The sequence below is a fragment of the Gymnoscopelus braueri genome, assembly GCF_963280865.1.
Source record: "Gymnoscopelus braueri genome assembly, chromosome: 1".
NCBI lineage: Eukaryota > Metazoa > Chordata > Actinopteri > Myctophiformes > Myctophidae > Gymnoscopelus > Gymnoscopelus braueri.
In genome coordinates, this window is record NC_137603.1 from 11,384,129 (window position 1) to 11,406,839 (window position 22,711).

The 22,711-nt window shown below is 40.7% G+C and overlaps 1 protein-coding gene across 1 annotated transcript in view; it reads left to right on the forward strand.

Annotated features, from left to right (window-relative positions):
• Positions 1 to 10,872, forward strand: part of LOC308083301 (RNA polymerase II elongation factor ELL-like) — a 41,225-nt gene extending 30,353 nt beyond the window's left edge. The window contains exons 5-12 of the mRNA XM_080425577.1: positions 2,180 to 2,481; positions 3,589 to 3,752; positions 4,602 to 4,758; positions 5,223 to 5,685; positions 7,800 to 7,857; positions 8,103 to 8,274; positions 8,709 to 8,753; positions 8,933 to 10,872. Coding sequence (XP_080281703.1) covers positions 2,180 to 2,481; positions 3,589 to 3,752; positions 4,602 to 4,758; positions 5,223 to 5,685; positions 7,800 to 7,857; positions 8,103 to 8,274; positions 8,709 to 8,753; positions 8,933 to 9,043 — 1,472 coding nt within the window. The 3' untranslated portion in view covers positions 9,044 to 10,872. The remainder of the gene's footprint in view (positions 1 to 2,179; positions 2,482 to 3,588; positions 3,753 to 4,601; positions 4,759 to 5,222; positions 5,686 to 7,799; positions 7,858 to 8,102; positions 8,275 to 8,708; positions 8,754 to 8,932) is intronic.
• The last annotated feature ends 11,839 nt before the right edge of the window (positions 10,873 to 22,711 follow it).

Below are 22,711 nucleotides of genomic sequence, written 5' to 3' on the forward strand. Positions count from 1 at the left end.
CAAAACGTGGAGCGCATTATTCTGTACACCATTAACATACCACCAGTGGTGTGAAGTACATTTACTCAAGTTCTAGTACTTAAGTACAATTTTGAGGTACTTTTACTTTACTTGAGTGTGTAATTTTTTGTAATACTTTATACTTCTACTCCATTGACTCTTACTTAGTCTCTTTGTAGATTTAGATTATTATTCCAAAATTTACATTAACCACAAACAAAAAATAAGTTCACAACACAACGTGTTATGAGAAAAAATTGAGTACTTTTACTTTGGTACTTTTAGTATATTTTGATGCCAATACTATTACTATTTATTGTGGTATTGCTACTTTTTAAACTAAGTAAAGTATCTGAGTACTTGTTCCACCACTGCTTAGCACCCCAGGGTTATTGTGTAATTCAGTGAATGTTTTATGAGGTGTTAATGACAGCTAGTGAACTAATGATGACATTATTATCTGCTGCTTGTGGATTCTCCTCTCTCACTTGCACTACTGTTAGAAGTACTCTGATTTCTTTTACTTAAGTAAAAGTGTCAAGAAGTGGTGGAAGTGGCAGAAGTTTAAAGTATCGAAAAATGGACACACTCGGGTAAAGTAAAAGTACCTCAAAATTGTACTTAAGTACAGTATTTGAGTAAAGGTACTTAGTTGTGGCCTGGGCCGCAGCGTGGCGGTCCAGGCACCCTAGGCTGCAATGCCAGCCTGACGGCGTGTCGCGGGTTCGAGTCCCGATCCCGATGACCTTTGCTGCGTGTCACTCCCCATTTCTCTCCCCATTTCCTATCAGTCTACTGTCCTATAAATAAAGGCATAAAAGCCCCCAAAAACTAATCTTAAATAAAAGGTACTTAGTTACTTTCTACCACTGCCATAGGTTTATTTCATCATGGCAGTTTGTCAGCATGTCTCACTTGCCCTGCTCTGACCTCCAAAGCAGAGCTTAACCCATTAAGACCTGAGGCGATTCTTAAAAATGTTTTCTAAATCCTAACAGTTTTTTGAAAAAAAATCTGAAAAATATTTTTTCACGATTTTTCAAAAATAGCAGATCTACAAGCTCATAGCGCGGCACTCGGTGCCGCGCTATGAGCTTGTATATCTGCTATTTTTGAATAGCCAAATAAATCTAATGTGACACAGATGCGTTCCAGGTATTAATGGGTTAATGTAATGGGATTACATGGAGACCTCTTGATTACTCCCTGCTCCCACACACCCTAACGCAGGGGTCTTCAATGTTTTTCAGGAACCCTTTGCTGAGAGAGATGAAGCAGGGACCCCCACTACATATATTGTATAAAATTGTGTTGCAGATTAAACCTTGTTCATAGATTGCATTGATGGCTTCATAGACTTGTTTGACAGCACTCTCATCAGTGTTGTGTACATTCATGTTTTTTATTTGTTTGTTTTTTTATTTACACATTATATTTTCTGTAATATGTTGGATTCATGCTAATGTGTAATTTCAGATATTTAACCACTTAATAAACCTTCAATACTTAGTAAACTTGACCTTTGGCTCTGTACCTGGTCTGCTCTTTTGTCCCTCTACACCAAACCACTTTGCCGAAAATATCAGATCTACAAGCTCACACCGCGTCGCAGCTCTTTTCGGCAAAACACTCAGATTTTTATGATATGACATTAAAATTATAACATTTATGTAGAAATAATTTCGTTTTCTTTAAAACCTTCAAAGTAATGTGTTTTCATTCTGATACGGATAAATAGGAGCTTAAAGTATGCTACTTTAGTTCCATTGATCCAAGCCGGAACACGATTGATTGATTATAATTTAAATTTAAATAATCATGCTGTGAAAATTCACTGCCACTTTCGAGATTTTAAAGTTGGCCCCCCCTGATGCAGAAAGGGTTGAGAAGCACTGGCCTAACTGTGGAAACACACCAGACTTTTTTCGCACACACGCGCATATACGCACACACGCACACACGAACTTTTTGATCCAGTCCTATTTTAAAGCCTGCGTATGCGGGACTCGCGTATCCGCGCACCTGGTGTAGCCGCTATCATTGATATCAATTGGATCTAAACAAACGCGCTCTACGCGCCACGCATACGCGCGCTTTGAAAAGTCTGGTGTAGATCGGCCGTCAACCATGCTTCTCTCTTGATATTATGTAATAAAGGAATCCATCATTTCTTTTCCAGGTAAATGTGTGAAGTTTCAGAAGAGACCCGGAGCCCTTCTGTCCGTGTCAGACAGCTGCGTCCAGAAGCACTCGCCCACCACGCGGAGGACCACCCCCCCGGGCTCGCTGGCCAATCAGAGGCCACTGAAGGAACGCATCGACGCCCCCCTGGGCCCGGTGGCCAATCATAGGTCGCTGAGAGAACGCATTATCCACCTGTTGGCTGTCAAACCGTACAGGAAAGCAGAACTCGTGTTGTGGTTGGAGAGAGAGAAAGCCACGCCCAAAGATAAGGCTGACCTGGGATCAGTGCTGGACGAGGTACATTATACTCTGAAATACATGATTATGGTTGCTGGGTGGAAACCTTTTTATGTCCAAAACTGTTACTTTTCAGGTAATGGGGGGGGGGAAAAAAAGAATGGATCCAAGTAGTTATTATTTACTCACAAGCTCTTGTTAATACTTTTCATTGGTTCAATATTTATACACACACTTTCCAGTTTCTCTTATTTATTTATTTCCAAAGATAGTAGATCCACAAGCTCACAACGCTATTTCTGCTACTTTTTTTGTGACACTGTAGTATAAATAACCAACCATGTAATGTTTGTACTGTTGTAGCCTTCTATTGCTTTAGCCTTGGACCAAGACTGTCAAAGAAGCAAAGATTTGAGTTACAAATGTTTTGCTTTAAAATATAAAGATTTGCACAGATTTTCAAGATTTTTCAAAAATAGCAGATCTACAAGCTCATAGCACGGCACTCGGTGCCGCGCTATGAGGTTGTAGATCTGCTATCTTAAACCTGTCTTCTACCCTGAGCATCCCAAACTAGCAAAGTGTGTTGGAATTAGGTGGCTTAAGGCAGAGAAGTAGTCGTATCAGTTTGTTTTGGGAGGTCTGAAGCTTAGTTTTTAGTGACATTTGAGATGGTGGAGAACCAAGAGGTGCGAGCATAATCAAGATGGCATTGAATGAGGGCTCCAGCTAGAGCCTTGAGAGCACTTTTGTTGACAAAAGAGGAAATCCTTGTTCTTTGATGGACTTTCTTGATCACTTTTTATGTGTCTCTGACAATCTTGGAGACTTTCCCAAACAGCCACTGCAGTTCCGTGTTTAAAGCCCTTTGTTTTTATCCCGTCTGTGCCTGAATGCTTTTGTATTTTAATGTTTCCATGGAGTGTAATAAAAGCTTTCACCACAACTTCTGGCACATACCGATATAATATACTGTAGCTCAATGGCACAGACGGGATTAATCACCTCTTTATTGAACAAAACAGAATATTTCGGAAAACAAAGGGCAATTATTTTATTTATATTATAATTTTGTACTATTGTCGAGTAAAATGTCATGCTGGTGACAGCCCTAGCGCTGTGTTACGGTAGTTCTGAAGGTGGTTGGGTGTGCTGTGTGGCTTTCAGGTGGCTAGGGTGAATGTCAAGGACGGCAGCTACGTGTTGAAGGAGGAGTTGAACAAACAGCTGCAGAGAGACAGGCCTGGATACGCAGAGGAGGAGAGACAGCTGACCAGCAGCAAGACAGACGGGAAGGAAGACAGACAGCTGATGGGCAGGATGCTGACCGGGTGGGTGTCTACCCGAAGTCCCCTTTTAATCATTAATTAATTGAAAATTAGATGGTGAAACGGTTATTTTGGGGGGGGGGGGGGGTTCATTTTTGTTGCTGTTGTTGTCTCTGCCAGGACTATGTTTTGCCACCCGTCCGTCCGTGTGTCCGTGTGTCCGTCCGTCTGTGAACAGCTACTTGAAACTGCACTCCCTGAATGCCAGAGCAGAACCTCTGCCCTGCATTTTTCCCATCTGCCTTTTATAGCGCCACCAGGAGGCCGATTTGTGATGAAAACACATTATTTATATTAGTCCTACACATTGTGTCCAAACATCACGCAGATCTGTCCGATTTTTTAATAGTCAATCTTGATTGGCATCTAAAGTTTGCAGGAGTGACACGTTTTGAACAAAATGCCTCAAATCATGAATGCAGCGGCCGATTGCCGTGAAGGTTCACACTCCCCGTCTCTCCAGCTCTAGAGTCAACAGAAAATGTATTTTCAGGCCGGGATACTAATTTAATCCAATCTGATAAGAGAACTCATACAGGATTAACAAGTGAACCACCTACATAAAGATCTACAAGCTCACAACACGTTGTGTATGCGACGCATTGTGAGCTTGTACATCTGCTATTTTCGCCGTGCAACACCGTTGCATCACATAAATGAGGCATAACGGTGTCCAGGTGTTCCTCAACACAGCGCCTGCCTCAACCTGCTAGCTGTGGAGCGTTTAGCATTCTTAACAGTTTGGCCCGTTCACAGTTATAAACGCTACACTGTTATTTCTGCAACAGTTAAACTTGAAAACAGCTATTGACAGCCTCCTAATTGACATTTTTCTTCCTTTCTGTTTTGCAGGAAGCTGCAGGTTCACAGCAGTGGCAGCGGCGGGCAGTCGAGGGGCGTCCACGGCAACATGTCCATGATCCACAAGGTCCCAGGGGACTCACCGTCCGTCCTCAAGGTGTCAGGGGAATCACCGTCTCATCTGAGCACAGTCAGGAACCCTACCATGGTAAAAAACAAACGCACTCGTTTCTGAATATCATTGCTAGCAGGCAGAAACCATGTATCTCCATAATTCATAATTATTACTTTTTCGTAATTTAATGCCCTACTTCTTCGTACAGTGTCGCGCAAAAGTAGTGAAAATAGTCAATCTACACACACACTCAATGCGCTGCAATGCAACGTGTTGTGAGCTTGTAGATTGGCTGCTTACACAATTTTTGTAAATTTTTAAAGTGAAAGTGTGTAAGTGTGTCTGTTGGTTTTATAAATGCTGAACCAAAGTATTAGCAAGAACTTGTTACTAAAGAATAACTACATTGGTTCTTATTTGCATTTTCTGAAAAGTATTTTTTTGGACATACACCCGACAGCAACGTTTTGTTTCGATCTGGTTATGAACATGAACATCTGCTAAATGTAAACATTTGTAATGAAGTTCCACTTTTTGGATTTAATTTCATCTCGCAGAAACGTCCAGTGCCTTCAGACGCGCAGCAGGACAGCCTGGCCGCTAAGAGACAGCGACCAGCGAACCAGACGCTGCGACCGCAGCCGCCGCCCGCCAACCAACCGTTGATCTCCCAAGGTGGGCAGGACCCTGCGACGCCCACGCCCACTCCGCTCAACGCCAGTTTCCTCACAGACACTGCGTTTCAGAGGACCAGTAACCACGCTGGCAGCCAAAATGGCGTCTCCCCACCACCTATGCACAAACTGTCTAGTTCCCCGGACACGCCGCTCTGCGTTTCAGACAGTGCTAGGCAAGGAGGCCCCACCGCGGGCGCACAGAAGAGGGCGCTGCCGGGCGACTCAGAACACAGGAAGAGGAAATCCAAAAAGCACAAAGACAAGGAGAGAGAGCGGTTAAAAAACAACCCTGGATGCTTAGAGAGTAGCCCTGAACTTAAGCACAACCCTGACAAACTGGACAGTAAGAGTTATTTATTTGTTTGCTTGTTTGTTTGTTTGTTTATTTCAGTGGTTCTCAAACTTCAAGGACCCCAAAACTCAGAGTTACAGACCTGTAAGGATCCATTTAGAACCCCACTTTGAGAACCACTGATTGATTGATTGTTTTAGCTTTGCCTTTTAGTCATGGTGATGCGACGCGTTGTGATCTGGATCGGCTATTTTCAAATAGCTGATGCATATAGGGTTAAAGTGTGCTATATTAACACATTTTGCTGAGGACCCCCTGGAATCTCCTCTGGGGCCCCAGCACTTTGAGAACCACTGTCTTACACTGCCTTAGGCATAACTCTATAGTTATGTTAAACTTTCTACTTTATAAAGGAGATAGAAACACAATAGAGTGGGAGCCAGGGAGCTGCAGAAATCCATATTTGCATTTCCTGTTTAAAGCTTGAAATCTTTCCTGTCTTTGTGTGTGAAGGTAACTCCGCCCATGTGGGAGGAGTTGCGTCTGGTCGGGTATAGAGATGAGTGATTAGAGTTTATTGCTTCCGGACCGGGCCTGTTTTCCTGTGAATATCACATTCTCATGTGTCACGATGTGGCAGCAGCTTGCGCTTTGAAAACGCCTAACGTAGGTTAATGTAACTTATGTGTTATTATGACGTCACTTGGAAGGAAGTACTCAGATAATTTGTTTCACTTAAAGGAGCACATCACCCATTTCAACTTACTCACTATAATTTTCATTATAAGAAGCACCATTTAGGTCTGCTCACTCTGTGTCTCAGAGGGCTGTGGACAGTTCAGGAACCTGCCTACCAGTGACATCATTAGGCAGGTTTGGTCATTTCAAAGAATATTTCAAGCTTTTTATTGTATTTTTTATTGATGCAAGAACAATGGCTTCCATTTTAGCATGCCAGGAAGAGACAGGCTGTAGTTTATATTAGCTTGGAATCCCCATTGATGATGTCACTGGTAGGCAGGTTTCTGCAAAATATGTCTCACCAATGAGGCATATTTTTGGTACTTACAGTACCAAATGCTGCAGTATTCTTTAGAATGGCCGGTTAAAATTTTACTCGAGTGCATAATCTGTGTATATATAGCTACCGCCACTAAAAACACCTTATGCTATGATCTCTGCTGTGAAATGACTCATGGCACGCCTGAGTCTCATTGCACACAAAAATAACACATTGCCACAAAATAACACATTACCACAGCTTGTGCTGAGCTGTTGACCAATCACAGTTGTGTGTGTGGTCTCTCTGAGTGAGTGTTTATTTTACCGGCCGTCTGTACACGTAATACCCATAAGTCCTGTCTGTGTTCTTTTTGTTTGCGTCGCTGTCTGGGGGAAACCTTGTATGTCCAAAACCTTTACAGGAAATGGGGGAAAAAATAACCTGCCCAGTGCAACCATAGATATAGAAACCTAGATACCTCATTGGCCTCTCCAGTTCGTCGGAGCGACCTGTTTCGTATGGTGGCCGCCATATTTCCGGGGGTACAGGCACTGGCCAATCACAGCGTGTTGACTACTGGCCAATCACAGCGCATCTTTTCCAGGACTTGTCAGAATCTAGTTGTCTCGCCCCCTCACCTGCCTCTGATTGGCCTACTGAACGCCCCCTTCTGTGATGCACGCGGACATTTCCAGCTGCGCCCCCCGGAAGCGGAAGCACGCCCGCCATACAGACGCTTCAGAGCCAGAGGAGGCGTCTACCTTTATATGTCTATGAGTGCAACCACAGTGTCACACAGTGACACCTGGTGGCTGCCCAGTACAACCACAGTCTCATTTTCATTCTCTCCTGGGTCATAGGGTGTGTTTTTGTTTTGTGGCTGGTTGTTTCAAAAACACCTCCAGGTGTCTAAAACCTTGTGTTGGTAATAAAGCTATATTTAGCTAACCGAGCATTTAGCCTTGTTTTAGTTGTGTGGACAATAAAGCTCTCTAGCTTTATTGTCACAAAGCTAAAAGATCTTTAGCTTTGTGTGAGCGTTAGCTAAAGTGAGCGTTTAGCAGATGAAAATAAAGCTATCTTTAGCTAACTGACAAAGTGTCATTGGTCATCACAGTCCTGTTGAGTTAGTTTATATCATCATCTGTGTGTGTTTTTTCAGATCCCGACATCACAAACTGTGTGAGCTCACCACTCCAAGGCAAGCCAGATTACCTGACGTGAGTACAAACAGGATTGATTAATTGATTGATTGATAGATTTTTTTTTTCATGTTGTATCACTGCACAAGTGCACATTTAAATATGCTGTTTATTGTATGTTGATGGCAAATCTCATCTCTAGGCATAGCAAAGAAACACTATAATGGCACAATACTGCCATCTTCAGGATGGAAGGAGAAACGGCCATCAGCCATCATCAACTTTATTGTCACATCACTCATGTTCCATGTCGCCCCATATAGGACATATCTGACCATCACCAGCGTGGAGCAGCGTCAGCTCTACCAGGACGACTTCTGTGCAGAATATGACGAGTACAAAGACCTACACTCCAGAATCGCCACCGTCACACACCTGTTTGTTCAGCTGGGACACAAAATCAAAACGCTGTCACCGGGAACGCAAGAATATAAGGTACACACTATAGAAATAATACGTATACTGTCCCCGGGAACGCAAGAATAAAAGGTTCACATACTATAGAAATAATACTGTATATACTCATATACTGTCCCCTGAACACAAGAACATAATGGTACACACATACAGAAATATTGGGGGCTATGTGTGTCCACAAAAGTGTTCTTTGAGTGAAGGAGTGCTTTGGACATCATGTCCAGAGCTACGTGTGCACTGAGCCAGACGCCTCTGCTCAGTGACTGTGGGCGTGTTTTCTCCAACCCTCTGTATAGAAAAGTGACATTGATGAGCATCACTCCTCTCCCAAAAGTTCAACTGTTTTCAGCTTGAGTCGCTGTACACCGAGGATGCTGAGAACGCTGGAACGCGAAAAGCACTTTTTAAAGTGAATAATAACAATTGATTGTTTAATGTTTTGTACCATCTAGATACTAGAAGACCAAATACTGGAGAAGTACACAAAGTATAGAAAGGTATGTGATGTTATCTTTGAATTTGAATAAATGTACAAATACACATTAAGATAAAATAAGATTAACCTTTATGGATGCCTGGAGGGACATTCAGATGTCCTTGCAGCAACGTGCACGCACGCACGCACACAGAGGGATCAATTTATGTTGAAAACCTCTGGTTTCTCTCATCCGTACAGACGTTCCCAGACTCACGGGCAGAGAAAAGGCACTGCCAGTACCTCCACGAAAAACTGTCCCACATCAAACGCCTCATCACAGATTATGATGTTCTGCACAATGCCTCCTAGCAGCGCTGCGAGTACCTCCATGAAAAACTGTCCTACATCCACAAAAAACTGTCTCACTTAAAACTTACCATCACAGATTACGATGTCCTACTCTTACAGGTCTGTACCTTTGTGTGTACAATTGGAGCTAGATGGACCCTTACGAGTCCATTTGGTGAGATATTTTACTGATACACAAAGCTTCTTTTTTTTTAAAGAATACAGTAGCTATCGGACCACAGAGTGTGAAGTACAGGCATTGTCCCTAATGAGGGAGAAAAAAGGTCAAAGGTTTTTCCAGTTACTGGGGCCACGCCTTGACGCTCCGTTCAGCCTGGAGTCCTGTTTATAACCGGTCATTCATTGTTTTGCAAGTTGTTGCTGTCGGGTGCAAATCTTGTATGTCCAAAAGTGTTACTTTTTCAGGGAAAAAAAGAACCGTCTTCCAATCTACTTAATCACAAGCTCTTTTGAATGCTTTTCATTAGTTCAATATTTATAAAACCCACAGACACTAAACCACTTTCACTATTAAAATATGTCTCAAAACAAAGAATAACATACAACCTCATAGCGCTTGTAGATCGGCTATTTTTGCTACTTTTTGTGTGATACTGTTGGGCATTAATGTATTACATTAAAATGTAAAATATAGAGATACAAGGTTTCTGCCCGACAGCAACAAAGTATGATAAAGGTATAAAATATGTCCTCTTATCAAGTCTGTAATTTGGACACCCAGTAAAAACCCTCAGTTCATTATCAACGTCAGGCCAAAGTCAAGGGGGGAGAGCTGTTTTCACCCCTGTGTGTCTTGTATTTCTGTCCGTGGATAGTCTTGTAAACTGCTGGCGGAAATTTGGAGCGGTCATTTATAATCACAATTGTAATTGACCAATTTGCTCCATTTATTTTCTTTTTTTTAACATGTTTTTGCAATATTTAACTTTACTTTCATAATGGAAGATGAATATAATGTGTTATATTGACAAATATAACAAATATATAATGATATAATTGTTGAGGAGGACCAATTATATCAAGTTAGGTTGAAAATGGGTGTTCCTTTTAAGGTTTTGTTACAAAGATAGAAAGTATTTATTGACCATTCCCTTCTCTTTTGAATGACAACTAAAGGGACCAACATGGAGGCTAGCCTTGGTGACTGATGCACTGGTTTGGTGCAGGGAGACATTTGACATGTGCCTTCCTCCCATTTTAAGGGAAATATCACATATTTGATGTAAAATTACCCTACTGTCTTCTGTGTATTCCTCCGTGAAATGCGAAAGTGTACACCCGATTATGTCAAACGCGTGGTTTCATGTCATCAAGTGTACATTCCTTATGGACGATTACGCGAAACACCACATTTGACATCATCAGGCACAGAAATACACAGAAGACATTTTTTCCCAGAACAATGGGATTTAGGATCAAAATCTGAAACAATTTCCCTGCATGACCTTAGCCCCCAAGTCTAGTAGTAAGTGTTTTCAAAGGCCCTACATTACACTACATTCTAACTTTTTAATGCTTTAAACTACTGATGTATTTATTATGAGACACTTTCTTTTTTTTTCTTCTTCTTTTTTGTATGATGTGTTCCTCTGTCCTGGGCCTGAAGTGTGATGTCATATTTGTAGCGTTTGTAAGCAGGAGGAGATGACGGGTTCCGAATAGAGCACCGAAGTATGACGTCTCTTCCGTTACCCCCCAGGGTCACGGAGTTGTTTTCCCTATTCTAAATCTTATAGACATATTTTTTTTTTGTTCCAAAGATTTCAAAATGAGTCCAGCGAGTTTTACTCATGTATATGAAGCATCAACGGACCGTGAAAGGGTACTAATTTATCCATAGAGTAAGAAAATAAAGGACCGCCTACCAATCGACTACAATTCTCAGGCTTACATTCTGGCTAGGGACGGCAGTTTTGCATTAATCCAGACTGTTATAAGGAAAGACAATGACTACTTGTAGGCTGCAGATTGTATTCTACTGAATGTCCATCAGTCAGTTGAGGGAAGTTAGACTTTTCTAGTAGTGAATTTCCAAGCAAACCACCAATGTCACAGTATCCACAACACATACAATATCCATAGCCTGCCATTTTCAACTTTCACTTCAGAATCTATACTTTGATTCAAGGACTGGGGTTGAGTACTTTGTCCACCACTGGAGGGGGGGGGGGGGGGGGATATGGATTGTGGAGATCATCAGTGTAATAGTGTTTAATTAAGTGCCACACAGCAGTTGATTGAAGATCTTAATTAAGGTAATTAACAGTTGATTGCAGATGTTAATTAACAGTTGATTGCAGATCTTAATGAACTGTGGATTTTGTCATGGCTGATGAAAGAACCACTTGAGTCTAATAAAAAGGACAGATCTACAAGCAAAAATCACTAAAGGAAGATTACATTCATCAGTGAAAGTCTTCTAATCGTTAATAACGATAACAACGATGAGAATAATAAATGGTTCATGTTTAGTTTTTTTGGGTCCTCAGAAGAGTGCACACTAGATCACTGGATTGCACCGTCGGGTCCAGCAACCACCAGGGGTCCAAATGGACCCTAAGGCAGTGGTTCTCAAAGTGGGTCCGGGGGAGTTCCAGGGGGTCCCAGAGATAGAAATGCCATTAAATGGGGGTCCGTAGCCCTAATGCATGTCAAACAGGCGGTCCCTGGCGTATCTTTTCAAATGGGGGTCTGGAGGCTAATATGTGTCAATTTGGGGGTCCTTGACATGAAAAGGTTTGAGAACCACTGCCTTAAGAGGTCTGTAACTCATTTGGTTCCATTTGTAGACTCTCAGCGTTAACACTGAGGATTTTACAGTGATACACTCGCAAAATAAGGACAACTGATGCATCTGATGCCTGAAGAAGGTCCATTGACCCAAACGTTGCCTAAATAAAGTTGTCTTTATTGTGCAAGTGTAGACGGTGTGCGGGTCATTTTATTGTATTCTAGACGTCTGATCCCTGCCTACGCACCTGTCTCTGAGCTGATCAGACCTGGCTTTTTCCAGTGATCCCAGAGATTTAAGAAATATATATAATCAAACTGAGTGTCCTTGAAATTCAAAAGGTTGAAAATCACTGCACTTAATGTTTTTATTTGTTAACATTTTTAGGGAAATATAATCTCCATTTCATGCACAGGTTGTAGGAGAGAATTATTTTGCATTATTTATTAACTGCATTTTACAAATGTCCAAAACCTTTTTTTTTTTTTTTCAATGGAAAAAATAACGTCCAATGGATCCTTGTTAATACTTTTCATTGGTTCAGTATTTATAAAAACCCACACACTTAATCACTTTCACTTTAAAGAAAATAGCATATCTTCAAGCTTGTAGATGGGGTATCTTTGCTACTTTTGTGTGACACTAGAATGAATGACGGCAGGCCATTCATTTAACAAAACAAAACAAAGTTGAAATATGGAGATAAGAGGTTTCTGCCCCAACAGCAACGATATGCATTCTGTTGCATTTTTTTTAACTGCATTTTAAAAATGTTATAATTTCTGTTGTGCTGGAGTTCAAATAAAAACAGAAAACAATAAAACATTCCTCAAGGTGATCTGGGTTTTGAGTTTTCATTGTTTAAGGCAAAACACCCTTTTGCGTTTTCTACTGTTTGTTGCGCATACTTGAAATTCAACTTTTTTTTTCTGTCAATGAAATGTGTTAAAATAGTATGACACCAAGAACTGTAATCACTTATTTCTTCTTAAAGTCATACTGGGTAACCTTTTCAATGTGATTTTCTTTAAATATTCTTAAAGAGTAGTTGCGTGGGTGCACACACACACACACACGCACGCACACACACGCACACGCACACGCACGCACGCGCACACACACACACACACACACACACACACACACACACACACACACACACACACACACACACACACACACACACACACACACACACACAGAGAGAGACTATCCTTGGAACTGATTCATGAATGACGTGAAAATGATGACGTCTTCAATTGCAGCAGATCTCGCGAGATCCCCCTCCCCATTGACGCACCGTCAGACTTACATAGGGTGCGTTCGGATATTGCACACCGGAGCGCACTCGCCTATTAGTTTGTATTGGCCAGTGCGCTCAGTGCTGTATTTCCGAACGCACCCATAGTCAAGAGGGAGAGAGAGCACGACACACCAGTGAGAGAGCGGCCCTCTTTGCTGGGATTTCAACCGACAACGTTACCAAACAACAATCAACTACACAACATGACGAGTGGGTACCTTATGTCTTTATATCGCTAAGGGATTTGTTTGTCGATTCGTCGTGTCGTTTTTAAATCGATTGGATCACCATGACCGCCTCGGCAGCAGTAGTTAATGAACATGGCGTCCGTCTATTTGCTGGAATAGAGACTTGGACGAGCCAAAAAATAGCAGATCTACAAGCTCACAGTGCGTCACGGGTGTGACATGTTGTGAGCTTGTAGAACTGCTATTTACCGTCCTACGACGGAGCATAAATACAAGCAATGTATGTTTGGTTTTTTTCACGGAACGCACCGTTTAAAAGCCAGTTGTTTTGATTTATTTATATTTTCTCACACGCCAGTGTAATTGGAAATAGTCTAATTCTATACATGGATTTAAAAAAGGCGATTTGATTACTTTGTTGATTTAAAAAAGGCGATTTGATGACTTTGTTGGTCCTCACAAGGCGACATGACGGCGTTTAAAGACAATCCTGTAACACAGGATGTGTAGCCTACATGTTCTTTACATACTGAACACCGCCCGATGTGCATTAAACCCACAGCAGGGAGACGATGCATCTATATTCGATCATATCGGGTGTTATTAGTGTTATTAGTGGCGGACGGTGTTGTTCCGTTTGATCAGTGTTTATTTCGTCTACAGTGTTATTGTCTGAGCTGCTCAACAGCGCCCCCCTGCCACGTCGGCTGTTGTTGTCATCAGTGTTCATACAAGTTTATAAAGCACAACACTAAAAAAAAGAAAAATAATGTATTTAATAATAATGAGATGCTAATAATTAGGTGATCAATTAATTGATTGATCACTGATCATTTTCTTTGAATAACTCAACTCACTTAAGTAACTGAACAACTTGCTTTTATTGTTTTGTTAAAGCTCTATTAAAAAAAGAGTAGTGGCTTGATGCGTTTTGAGCTTGTAGATCTGCTATTTTGTCTATACATTCTTAGAAATGTTTCACCTAAAATTGACACTCCCAAAATGTTTATGGTGGTTAAATTGTAATGTTTCTCATGTTTTTGTTTTCTTAGATTAGTTTTTTTTCAATATCCTAGTTTAGGTAGCATGTTGTTTAGTCAAATGCTAGATCCATTGTTTACCTGGTATCCTAGTTTCTTTGAGGCACTACATTGTTCTCTCTTCACTTCACCTATGTGATTATCATAGTTATTGCCCTTTTATATTTTTTTGTGTTGTTGGGTCACTTATTGTTTTTGTTTGTTGTGTAGGAGGAAACCAGCGTGAACTTGCACGCGCCAAGAATGCCAAGAAAAATGGTGGTGGTGATTCGAGTAAAAAGAAGAAGGAAGAGGATGGCCTGTCCGCTGCTGCTCGTAAGGAGAGGTACTGTAGGAACATGTTATTTATTTGTCAAAATGACATGTACAATAAATGTATTACACCAGGCTCTGTGCATAACTGTAGTCCTGGGTTTCCAGAAGCTTTGCACACCTGTTCCAGTTAATTTATTTGAACTCATTTTGCAGTGTCAAGCTGTGGTTCCTTGAATTAAAAAAGGTTGAGAATGAATTACTTGAGCCGTTTTTCAGGCCAAGAACCCTTAAGCTGAGGGAGATGAAGCAAGGAGCCTCCACTTCATATTGTATATAATTATGTTGCATTTTAAACAACAGTATACTATGTTTATTCTGTAGCTCAAACTGCTCTATCTCACGTCCTGTATTCTTCTTCTTCTTCTTTCAAAGGGATGCAGAGGTGATGCGACAGAAGCAGAAAAAGGCCGACCCCGCCAAGGGCCCCGAGACGACGGCAAAATAACATCCTGTATACAACCCTTAGTTCCATATTCTTCTCAATAATCGTGGGAACTGACCTCACATTTTTATCTAGGATTCCCTATGGAAAATGACGACATTATGAAATTGTGTTATTTTACCCGGTGTGAGGGTGAGTTAAAAATGGTCCTGCATGTCTCATTCGTGGCTTTTTTCGACTACAAGGACTAAGCGAACCCTTCAGTCTCGTGGAACGTATTTTCACGGGTTCTGGGTTTGTTTCCATACGCTAAGGCTTGGTTTCAAATAAGGTTCCTAGAACCTAGTTTGTGCCCTGCTCAGGAGGTGGTACTAACCCAGAGTTCTGGTATAGTGAAAATTGCCTATTTACATGCTCTCACAATGCGTGTGGTGAGCTTGTAGATTGACTATTTTCACTTCTTTTATGAGTTTTTTTTTTATGGCAGGGATAGTTCTGGTTATGGAAACTGGTTCTGGAAAGTTTCAGGTTCTGGAAAGTTCTGGATTAACCCTTCGTAGTCTAAAAAAGCCAATTCCGAGGAGATTTCAGTGTAGCAGCAGGTCGAAGGAAGAAAAACTTTCAGCACAAAACATCTGGTCTAACTACTACGTAACAATTATGTATTTTTGTATCAAAGTGTCCCCGCTGGTTCCAAATAAAGTGTATGTTTTTAGTTCATGCTTACTTGATTTATTTTGTATATTGGCCCAAAAATCAAATTTCTAGTCATTTATCTCCTTATTTCGGCCACAGATGATGACAAACGGTTGGCTTTGATTTGTTTTCATGTGTTTCATGTTAAGTACCAAGTTGTTTAGATTACATCATGTCATGAACTTTGAATCGGGTGATGGCTGGAGAAATGACAATGTAATAAAAACAGCATTTTCTCAAGGTAGTCTGGACTTTAATGTATAATTTATCTTTTGTTCAAGAGTAATAAACTTTACACAGGTTGCACCACATAAGCTCTATATCGTCGCCGTCGGGTGGAAACCGTGCATGTCCGAAACTATTTGAAAAATATTTTAAGATGGTGAAAATGGCCGATATACAAGCTCTGTAGATCGGCTATTTTCACTACTTTTGTGCTACATTGAAGTAGGGCATTCATAAAAGAAACATGGAGATACAAGGTTTCTGCCTGACGGCAACGATATTCTTATGACAAATAGCGATAACAACCAATCTACAAGGTTGTAGATTTTCGCTATTTTTCAATGGGTTCGCTTTTTTGGAGATTTTCCCCTATAATGACATGCCCACAATAGGGACACAGGTTAATGTGGTTAGTTAAGACTAAATGTTTCACTAGATTGCCTTTTATTTAAAGGGGCTTTAAGTGATATATATAGATATTTACGTGTTAATACAGGTTTTTGTTTAAAAGTTAAAGCTCTATATTGTGATAGTAATCATTGCTATAGAGTGTTTGCTCAGTAACAGGGGTCTCCCCGTCTCTCCAGCTCTTTAATAAACAGAAAATACATTTCCAGGTGTGTTAACAATTCCACCCCCCCCCCCCCCCCCCCCACTTCCAATTTGAACTTGTTTAGCCTGTATCCTGTATGTGTTCTTTCCTGATTGGATAACATTGGTATTCTAACCTGAAAATGCGTTTTCTGTTTTCTAATTAGGTGGAGAGAAAGGGGGACCCTGTTACTGAACTAATAATATAGCAATGTTTACTAACAGAATGTAAAGCTATTTCACACTTATTTTAACAAAAGAAAATATCACTTTCTGCTCCTTCAACTGTTCAGCAGCATGTGTAGAGTTAAATCTGTTATTTAAATTACACATGTGATTGTGTGACTAGATTCCATATATATATATGAATGATAATGGAATCTAGTCATGGAATGACTAGATTGAATGTTGGACCCACAATAGGGATGCTAGGGCTCATGTGGTTAAGTGGCATAGTTCATTGTTTGTTGTGTACAGTCTAGGCACACCGTCTTTCAACACAAAAATACAGGAAGTTGTGCAAGCAGAATAGCTTGAATAGAAAAGACATGAGCAAGCATGAGTAATGATAAATACATAGAATGAATTTCCAGTGGTACATTTACTTAAGTACAATTTTGAGGTACTTTTACTTCTACTCCATTACTTCTCAGAGAAAATATTGGATATTGTACTTTTACTACAATTGTATGAAAACTTTAGTTACTTTGTAGATTTAGATTATTATTACCAAACACACTAACCACTTCACTTCATATATTTCGGACATTTGAAGAAAGCAGATCTACAAGCTGGCGATGCATCGTGAGCTTGTAGATCGCCTATTTTCAAAAGATTTTTTTAATACATTTTGAACATTCTGCACAATGAGTTCTTAAACTTTTGGCATTTAAGTATATTTTGATGACGATACTTTTGTACTTTTACTCGAGTACATTTTGAAAACGAGACTTCTACTTGTAACAGTAGAAGAGTAACAGAGTATATCTACATTGCAGTATTGATACTTTTACTTAAGTAAAACATGTGAGTACTTCTTCCATCACTGATAAGATCTTGTGGGATTAAAGATGCTCACAGAAAAGAATACCAGCACTCACTTAAGTCCATTTAGGCTCTTATTTATTTTAGGTCATAGCTCCCCAGCAGCAGCGTCAACCGGACGTTTCGGCCCACAGGCCTTCCTCAGCGTATAATCAAAAGATGCTACCACAACATGTGCAAGCAGCACGATCATAATAACAGGTTGGATTAAATGGTGGAATGACAGATCATTATGACAACAACATCAATATGTGACTCATCCTGGGAATGACTAGCAGATCAGGTGATTGCTGATTTTACCATAATCTGACATGACTATTGCAAAGTTATTGAATACATTTCCAAAGCAGTAAAGTGATTGAATCTTCCAGGTCACTTTATTAAACCTTTTCTTCACAAGAGTTTGTCTCTCTGATAGTAGCTACATCAGGACATCATCTTATCTGTGTTGAGTTCCAGTCTGCTACTTCTATGAACCAAGCATGTCTCACTATCACATCAAAATGCAATAAAAAGTGCCCTCTCGTGGACAAAATAAAACACTAGAAAATTAGGCATAAAGAACATGATAATGCATTACAGTGTACTGTAGTGCATGTTCTTTATGCCTAATTGTATAGGTTGCAGATGGAGTTTTACCCACCTATATTAAACACGTAAGGCCTATACTTGATTATTGGGCTTATATTGTTTGCTATGAATGTAAAACCCTGTTGTGTCTGAGATGCATAATGACTGCACTACTAATGATTACACAGTCAAAAACGTTACAACAGTATACAGTTTTGTTTTAGTTTAGTAGCAATAATCAGAGCACTACCGACATGGAAATCCTTGCTTAATTTATGGACTCCAGTTTTTAAGTCTAGCGGAAGCAAGTGTCACCGTCAAATAAGGACTCATCTAATCTAATGCTTGGCTCTATTTGTTTGGTGGCATCCCGAACAAATGTGGATATCCCCGTCTTAGTATAGAGTCTCATCCCAGCCTAAAATAACACCAGTGGAAGTGCCTTTATCCAATTTAACCCTGTCTCACCCATCATTCTTCCCAGTATGTACGGTTCAACTTCTCAACTGGGCCAGCCCATTACTTTGAGGGTGACAGGAACAATGAAAATGCTGTGGAACTTTGAGGAAGGCAGCAACATTTTTATTCTCTTTGCACGTGAAACGTGAAATGTGTGACAAGGAGAATCAAGGCACATACTAGAATTTTAGCCACATTCTCAGCATCAGTGTCTCATGGCCAGGCGTCAGACTGAGGCAATCAATGACGATCAACATGTGTGTGTCTTACCATTTTCACAAGTGGTCAGCGTATAATCTAACATGATGTGCTCAAAAGGGGCGGTCACTGTGGGCATCAAGTGGTAACTGCAGGTCTCCAGGTGTCACAGAATTTCCGAACAGCAGCAGTAACTTCCACTATAAACCAATATTTGTTAACACATGCAAGCATCCCAGTCTTAACTGTATAATCAAGACCATGAGCCCAAACACAAATTTCAGGGGAAAAAAATGCTGATAAAACATCATCAACATCAACAAGTCACCAGTAGTACTTTTTCCAAAACAGCAATTACTCAGAAACTTATGAATACCATTCTTCTCCAACAAGCGGAACATAGCTGTTTCTGGGGTAAGAAAAAAACATATATTCACAATTTTCTAATGGCACTTCAACAAGGTCAGGCCTAAGGGAACAAATCAACAAGTTAATGACATCAAAACAATCATGTTCATCATCACAATTAAAAACATCAATATCAATCTACGTATATTGTGAAAGTCAAGTGCAGGAAAAGTATAGCTGATTGATTGAATATTGATTGAATATTTTATTAGGCAAAAAAATGTAAAACAGCACAGTTACATTTAAAATACTTTGTCTAACAGGTCCGTTCATAAAAGTCCTTGCGGACTTGTTTCCAATGAGGGCCTTGGTATTTAATTCATAGGCATATATAGTGGCACCACAGTTCAAATATCATTACAAAATAAACAGCAAAAAAAATAACACTATGTACAACAAAAAAATAAAAAAGAGGGGGAAAAAAAAATATGTACAAGAACAGGGGGGGGAGGGTCTGCTGTCTAACGGGAAAATGGTACTACTGTACCTCCTCCTTTGGCCTCCTGAAAGGTGATTTTTTAAGGCTCTTTTAAATGAGCCCAGCGAACTGCATTTTTTGAGGGATGGAGTTAGACTATTCCAATCCTGGGTGGCAGTGCTGTAGAAGGAGAATTTGCCCATGTTTGTTTTATGGGTGGGTGGTACCAAATTGTTGTTAACGCTCCCTCTGGTATTGTGACTGTGGGTGTCGCTAACCTTTTGGAGGTATTTACTCGGATATGCGGGAATAGGGGGCATATCGGGCAAATTTGCATTTACAATTTTGAAGGCCAGTCCCATTTTTAGTTGTTTAACCCTGTCTTCCACCCTGAGCCAGCCTAGGCTGGCAAAATGGGTGGGAGAAAGGTGGGTCATGGGCCCCAATCCGAGGAGTAGCCGAATCAGTTTGTTTTGGGAGGTTTGAAGCTTAGTCTTCAGTGACACTGAGGTGTTGGAGTACCAGGAGGTGCAAGCATAGTCAAAAAGTTGACTATGGTTGAATCAGGGCCCCAGAGAGGGTCCTGAGGGCCTGAGGGTTGACAAAAGAGGAAACTCTGCCCATAAATTTGGTTCTCTGGTTTACTCTTTTGACCACCTTTGTAGCCATGCTTTCACCTGTCAGGTATTTGTCAAGAACACAACCCAAATAGGTAATCTCTTCTTTGCTAGAGATAATTGTGTCATCGACTTTGACCTTGAAATCATTTACATCCATCTGTCTGAGGGAATGTTTGGTCCCAAAGAGAATGGATTCAGTTTTCCCAAGGTGTAGTGACAGTTTGTTATCGGTAAGCCAAGTACGGATTTTTGAGAGTTCGGAGCTGAGCGCCTCCTCAACTTGCAACTTGTCCTCTCCCGAGATCAGGAGTGCAGAGTCATCAGCGAACAGGAACAATTTGCAGTTACAGGCAGCACTCATGTCGTTAATGTATAGAAGAAACAGTAACGGCCCTAGAATGCTGCCCTGAGGAACCCCACAGCTCACCGGGAGGGATGAGGACATGGTTCCGTTGATGTCAACCACTTGTTCTCTTCCCTCCAGGTAAGATCTCATCCAGTTTAGTGATGTGCAGTCAAAACCAATCGCCCTCAGCTTATCAAGTAAAATTGAGTGGTTTACAGTGTCGAACGCTTTTTGGAGGTCCAACATGACCATGCCGCAGTATTTGCCCGCGTCTACCTCACGTTTGATGTAGTCGGTCAGATACAGTAGGCATGTGTCAGTGGAATGGGAGGTTCTGAAACCCGATTGGAATTCAAACAACAATTTATGCTCGCTGAGGTAGCTGTTGATTTGTTCTTGAATTAATCGCTCTACAACCTTTGAGATGGAACAAAGGATGGAAACAGGCCTATAGTTGCCAGGTTCTAATTTGCTTCCTTTTTTATGCAGAGGGATTACTCTTGCCAACTTGAAATCCTGTGGGACGTGACACTGGCTGATGGATAGGTTTGTGATTTGGGCTACTATGGGGGCAATAGCAGTAGCTGCGTCTCTGAGGAATCTGGTGGGGATATTGTCAAGGCCGGTGGCCTTGTTTGGCTGGAGGGCGAGTAGTTTTTTCTGCACATCATCAGCATTTACTGGTTTGAATGAAAAAGAGTATTTTTTAGCCCCTAGTTTAACATAGTGAGCATGGATGTGGTCAGAGCCGTACAAACCTGAATGCTGAGGAAGTTTGCTTACCAACTGGGTTGCAATGGTGGTAAAAAGCTGTTAAAACAGTTCGCTACCGCTTGCTTGTCGGTAATGAGCACGCCACTTGAAATAATGCAGATGTTTGTAGCTTTGGTTTGAATTTTGTTGTTGCAGCCCAATTTCTGTAGCGCTTCCCACAGCTTTTGTGGGTGGCTTTTGTTTGCCTCAATGCTTTCATTTAAGAAATTGTTTTTGGCAGTTTTGACCAATTTGTTTACTACATTTCGTTGATTTCTGCATCTTTCAAGTAGTTGCACATCTTTGCATTTCCTGAACTCAGAGTAAATTTTGTTTCTGAGTTTGATGGCATTTAGGATGTCTCCATTCATCCAGGGTTGTGTACGGGTTCAGAACTGAACACTGGTTGCCTGTAATGTATGTAGGTTGACTCAAGAGAAAGATATCGTATTTCAGCCATCGCTTCTCTTTTCTTTTCTTTTTTTATTGACTGATTTTTTTTCTTTCCAACCCAAGTACAAGTACCTTATTTTCTTTGTTCACTGTATTTGTTTCATACATTGTTCATGTCTTACTTGTCTCTTTATGCACTTCAGTTTTAGGATGCAAAATACCTCCATCATAAAAATGTTCTAATATGTGCTCTTGAAAAATCATTTGTAATGAAGTGTTCTTTGTAATTATTTTCAATACTTTACCTGTCTCTAATTCACACCAAATACCAATCTTATTAGATTCAAACTGTTTGTAAACTGTATGTAATGCACACAACACAGTATATTCTATAGCATTTAACATTGAGTCAATTGTACACACAAACACACACACACACACACACTCAGGTTCTTCTAACCTCCAGGATGCTGATTAGGCACCTGGGACTACGTTTCTAGCGGAGCAGTTCTATCCACCCACTGTACACGGGACAGTGTTTATTCACAACATACACATACTGTACATCCTACACCAGCAAAGCACACAGATAGACCGACTTGCTCTTCCCTGACTGTTAGCTTGTAATTGGCTAAAGGAAAACAATGATACATTTGATCTCTTCTACTGAGCTAAAACATCTCTCTCCTCTGCACAGCCATAAAACAAAAGCTTACTCTACTGCTGGCAGCTGTGTGACCTGCGACCTGTACTCATTACATTCAGGCCTTATCACCCTGTTTGATCTAAACAGATAGCAGACAGCCTTTTCAGTGCACAGCTTTTTAGGAAAACAAGCTCATCAATGCTAAGCAAAATAATAATATAATTTCGCCTCGTCACTACATCACGCAACGCTTGGCCAATCAAATGTGTAAATGGTGCATTTATCCTATAGCACCTTTATCCAAAGCGTTTTACAATTACATTCACCCATTCATGCACGCAC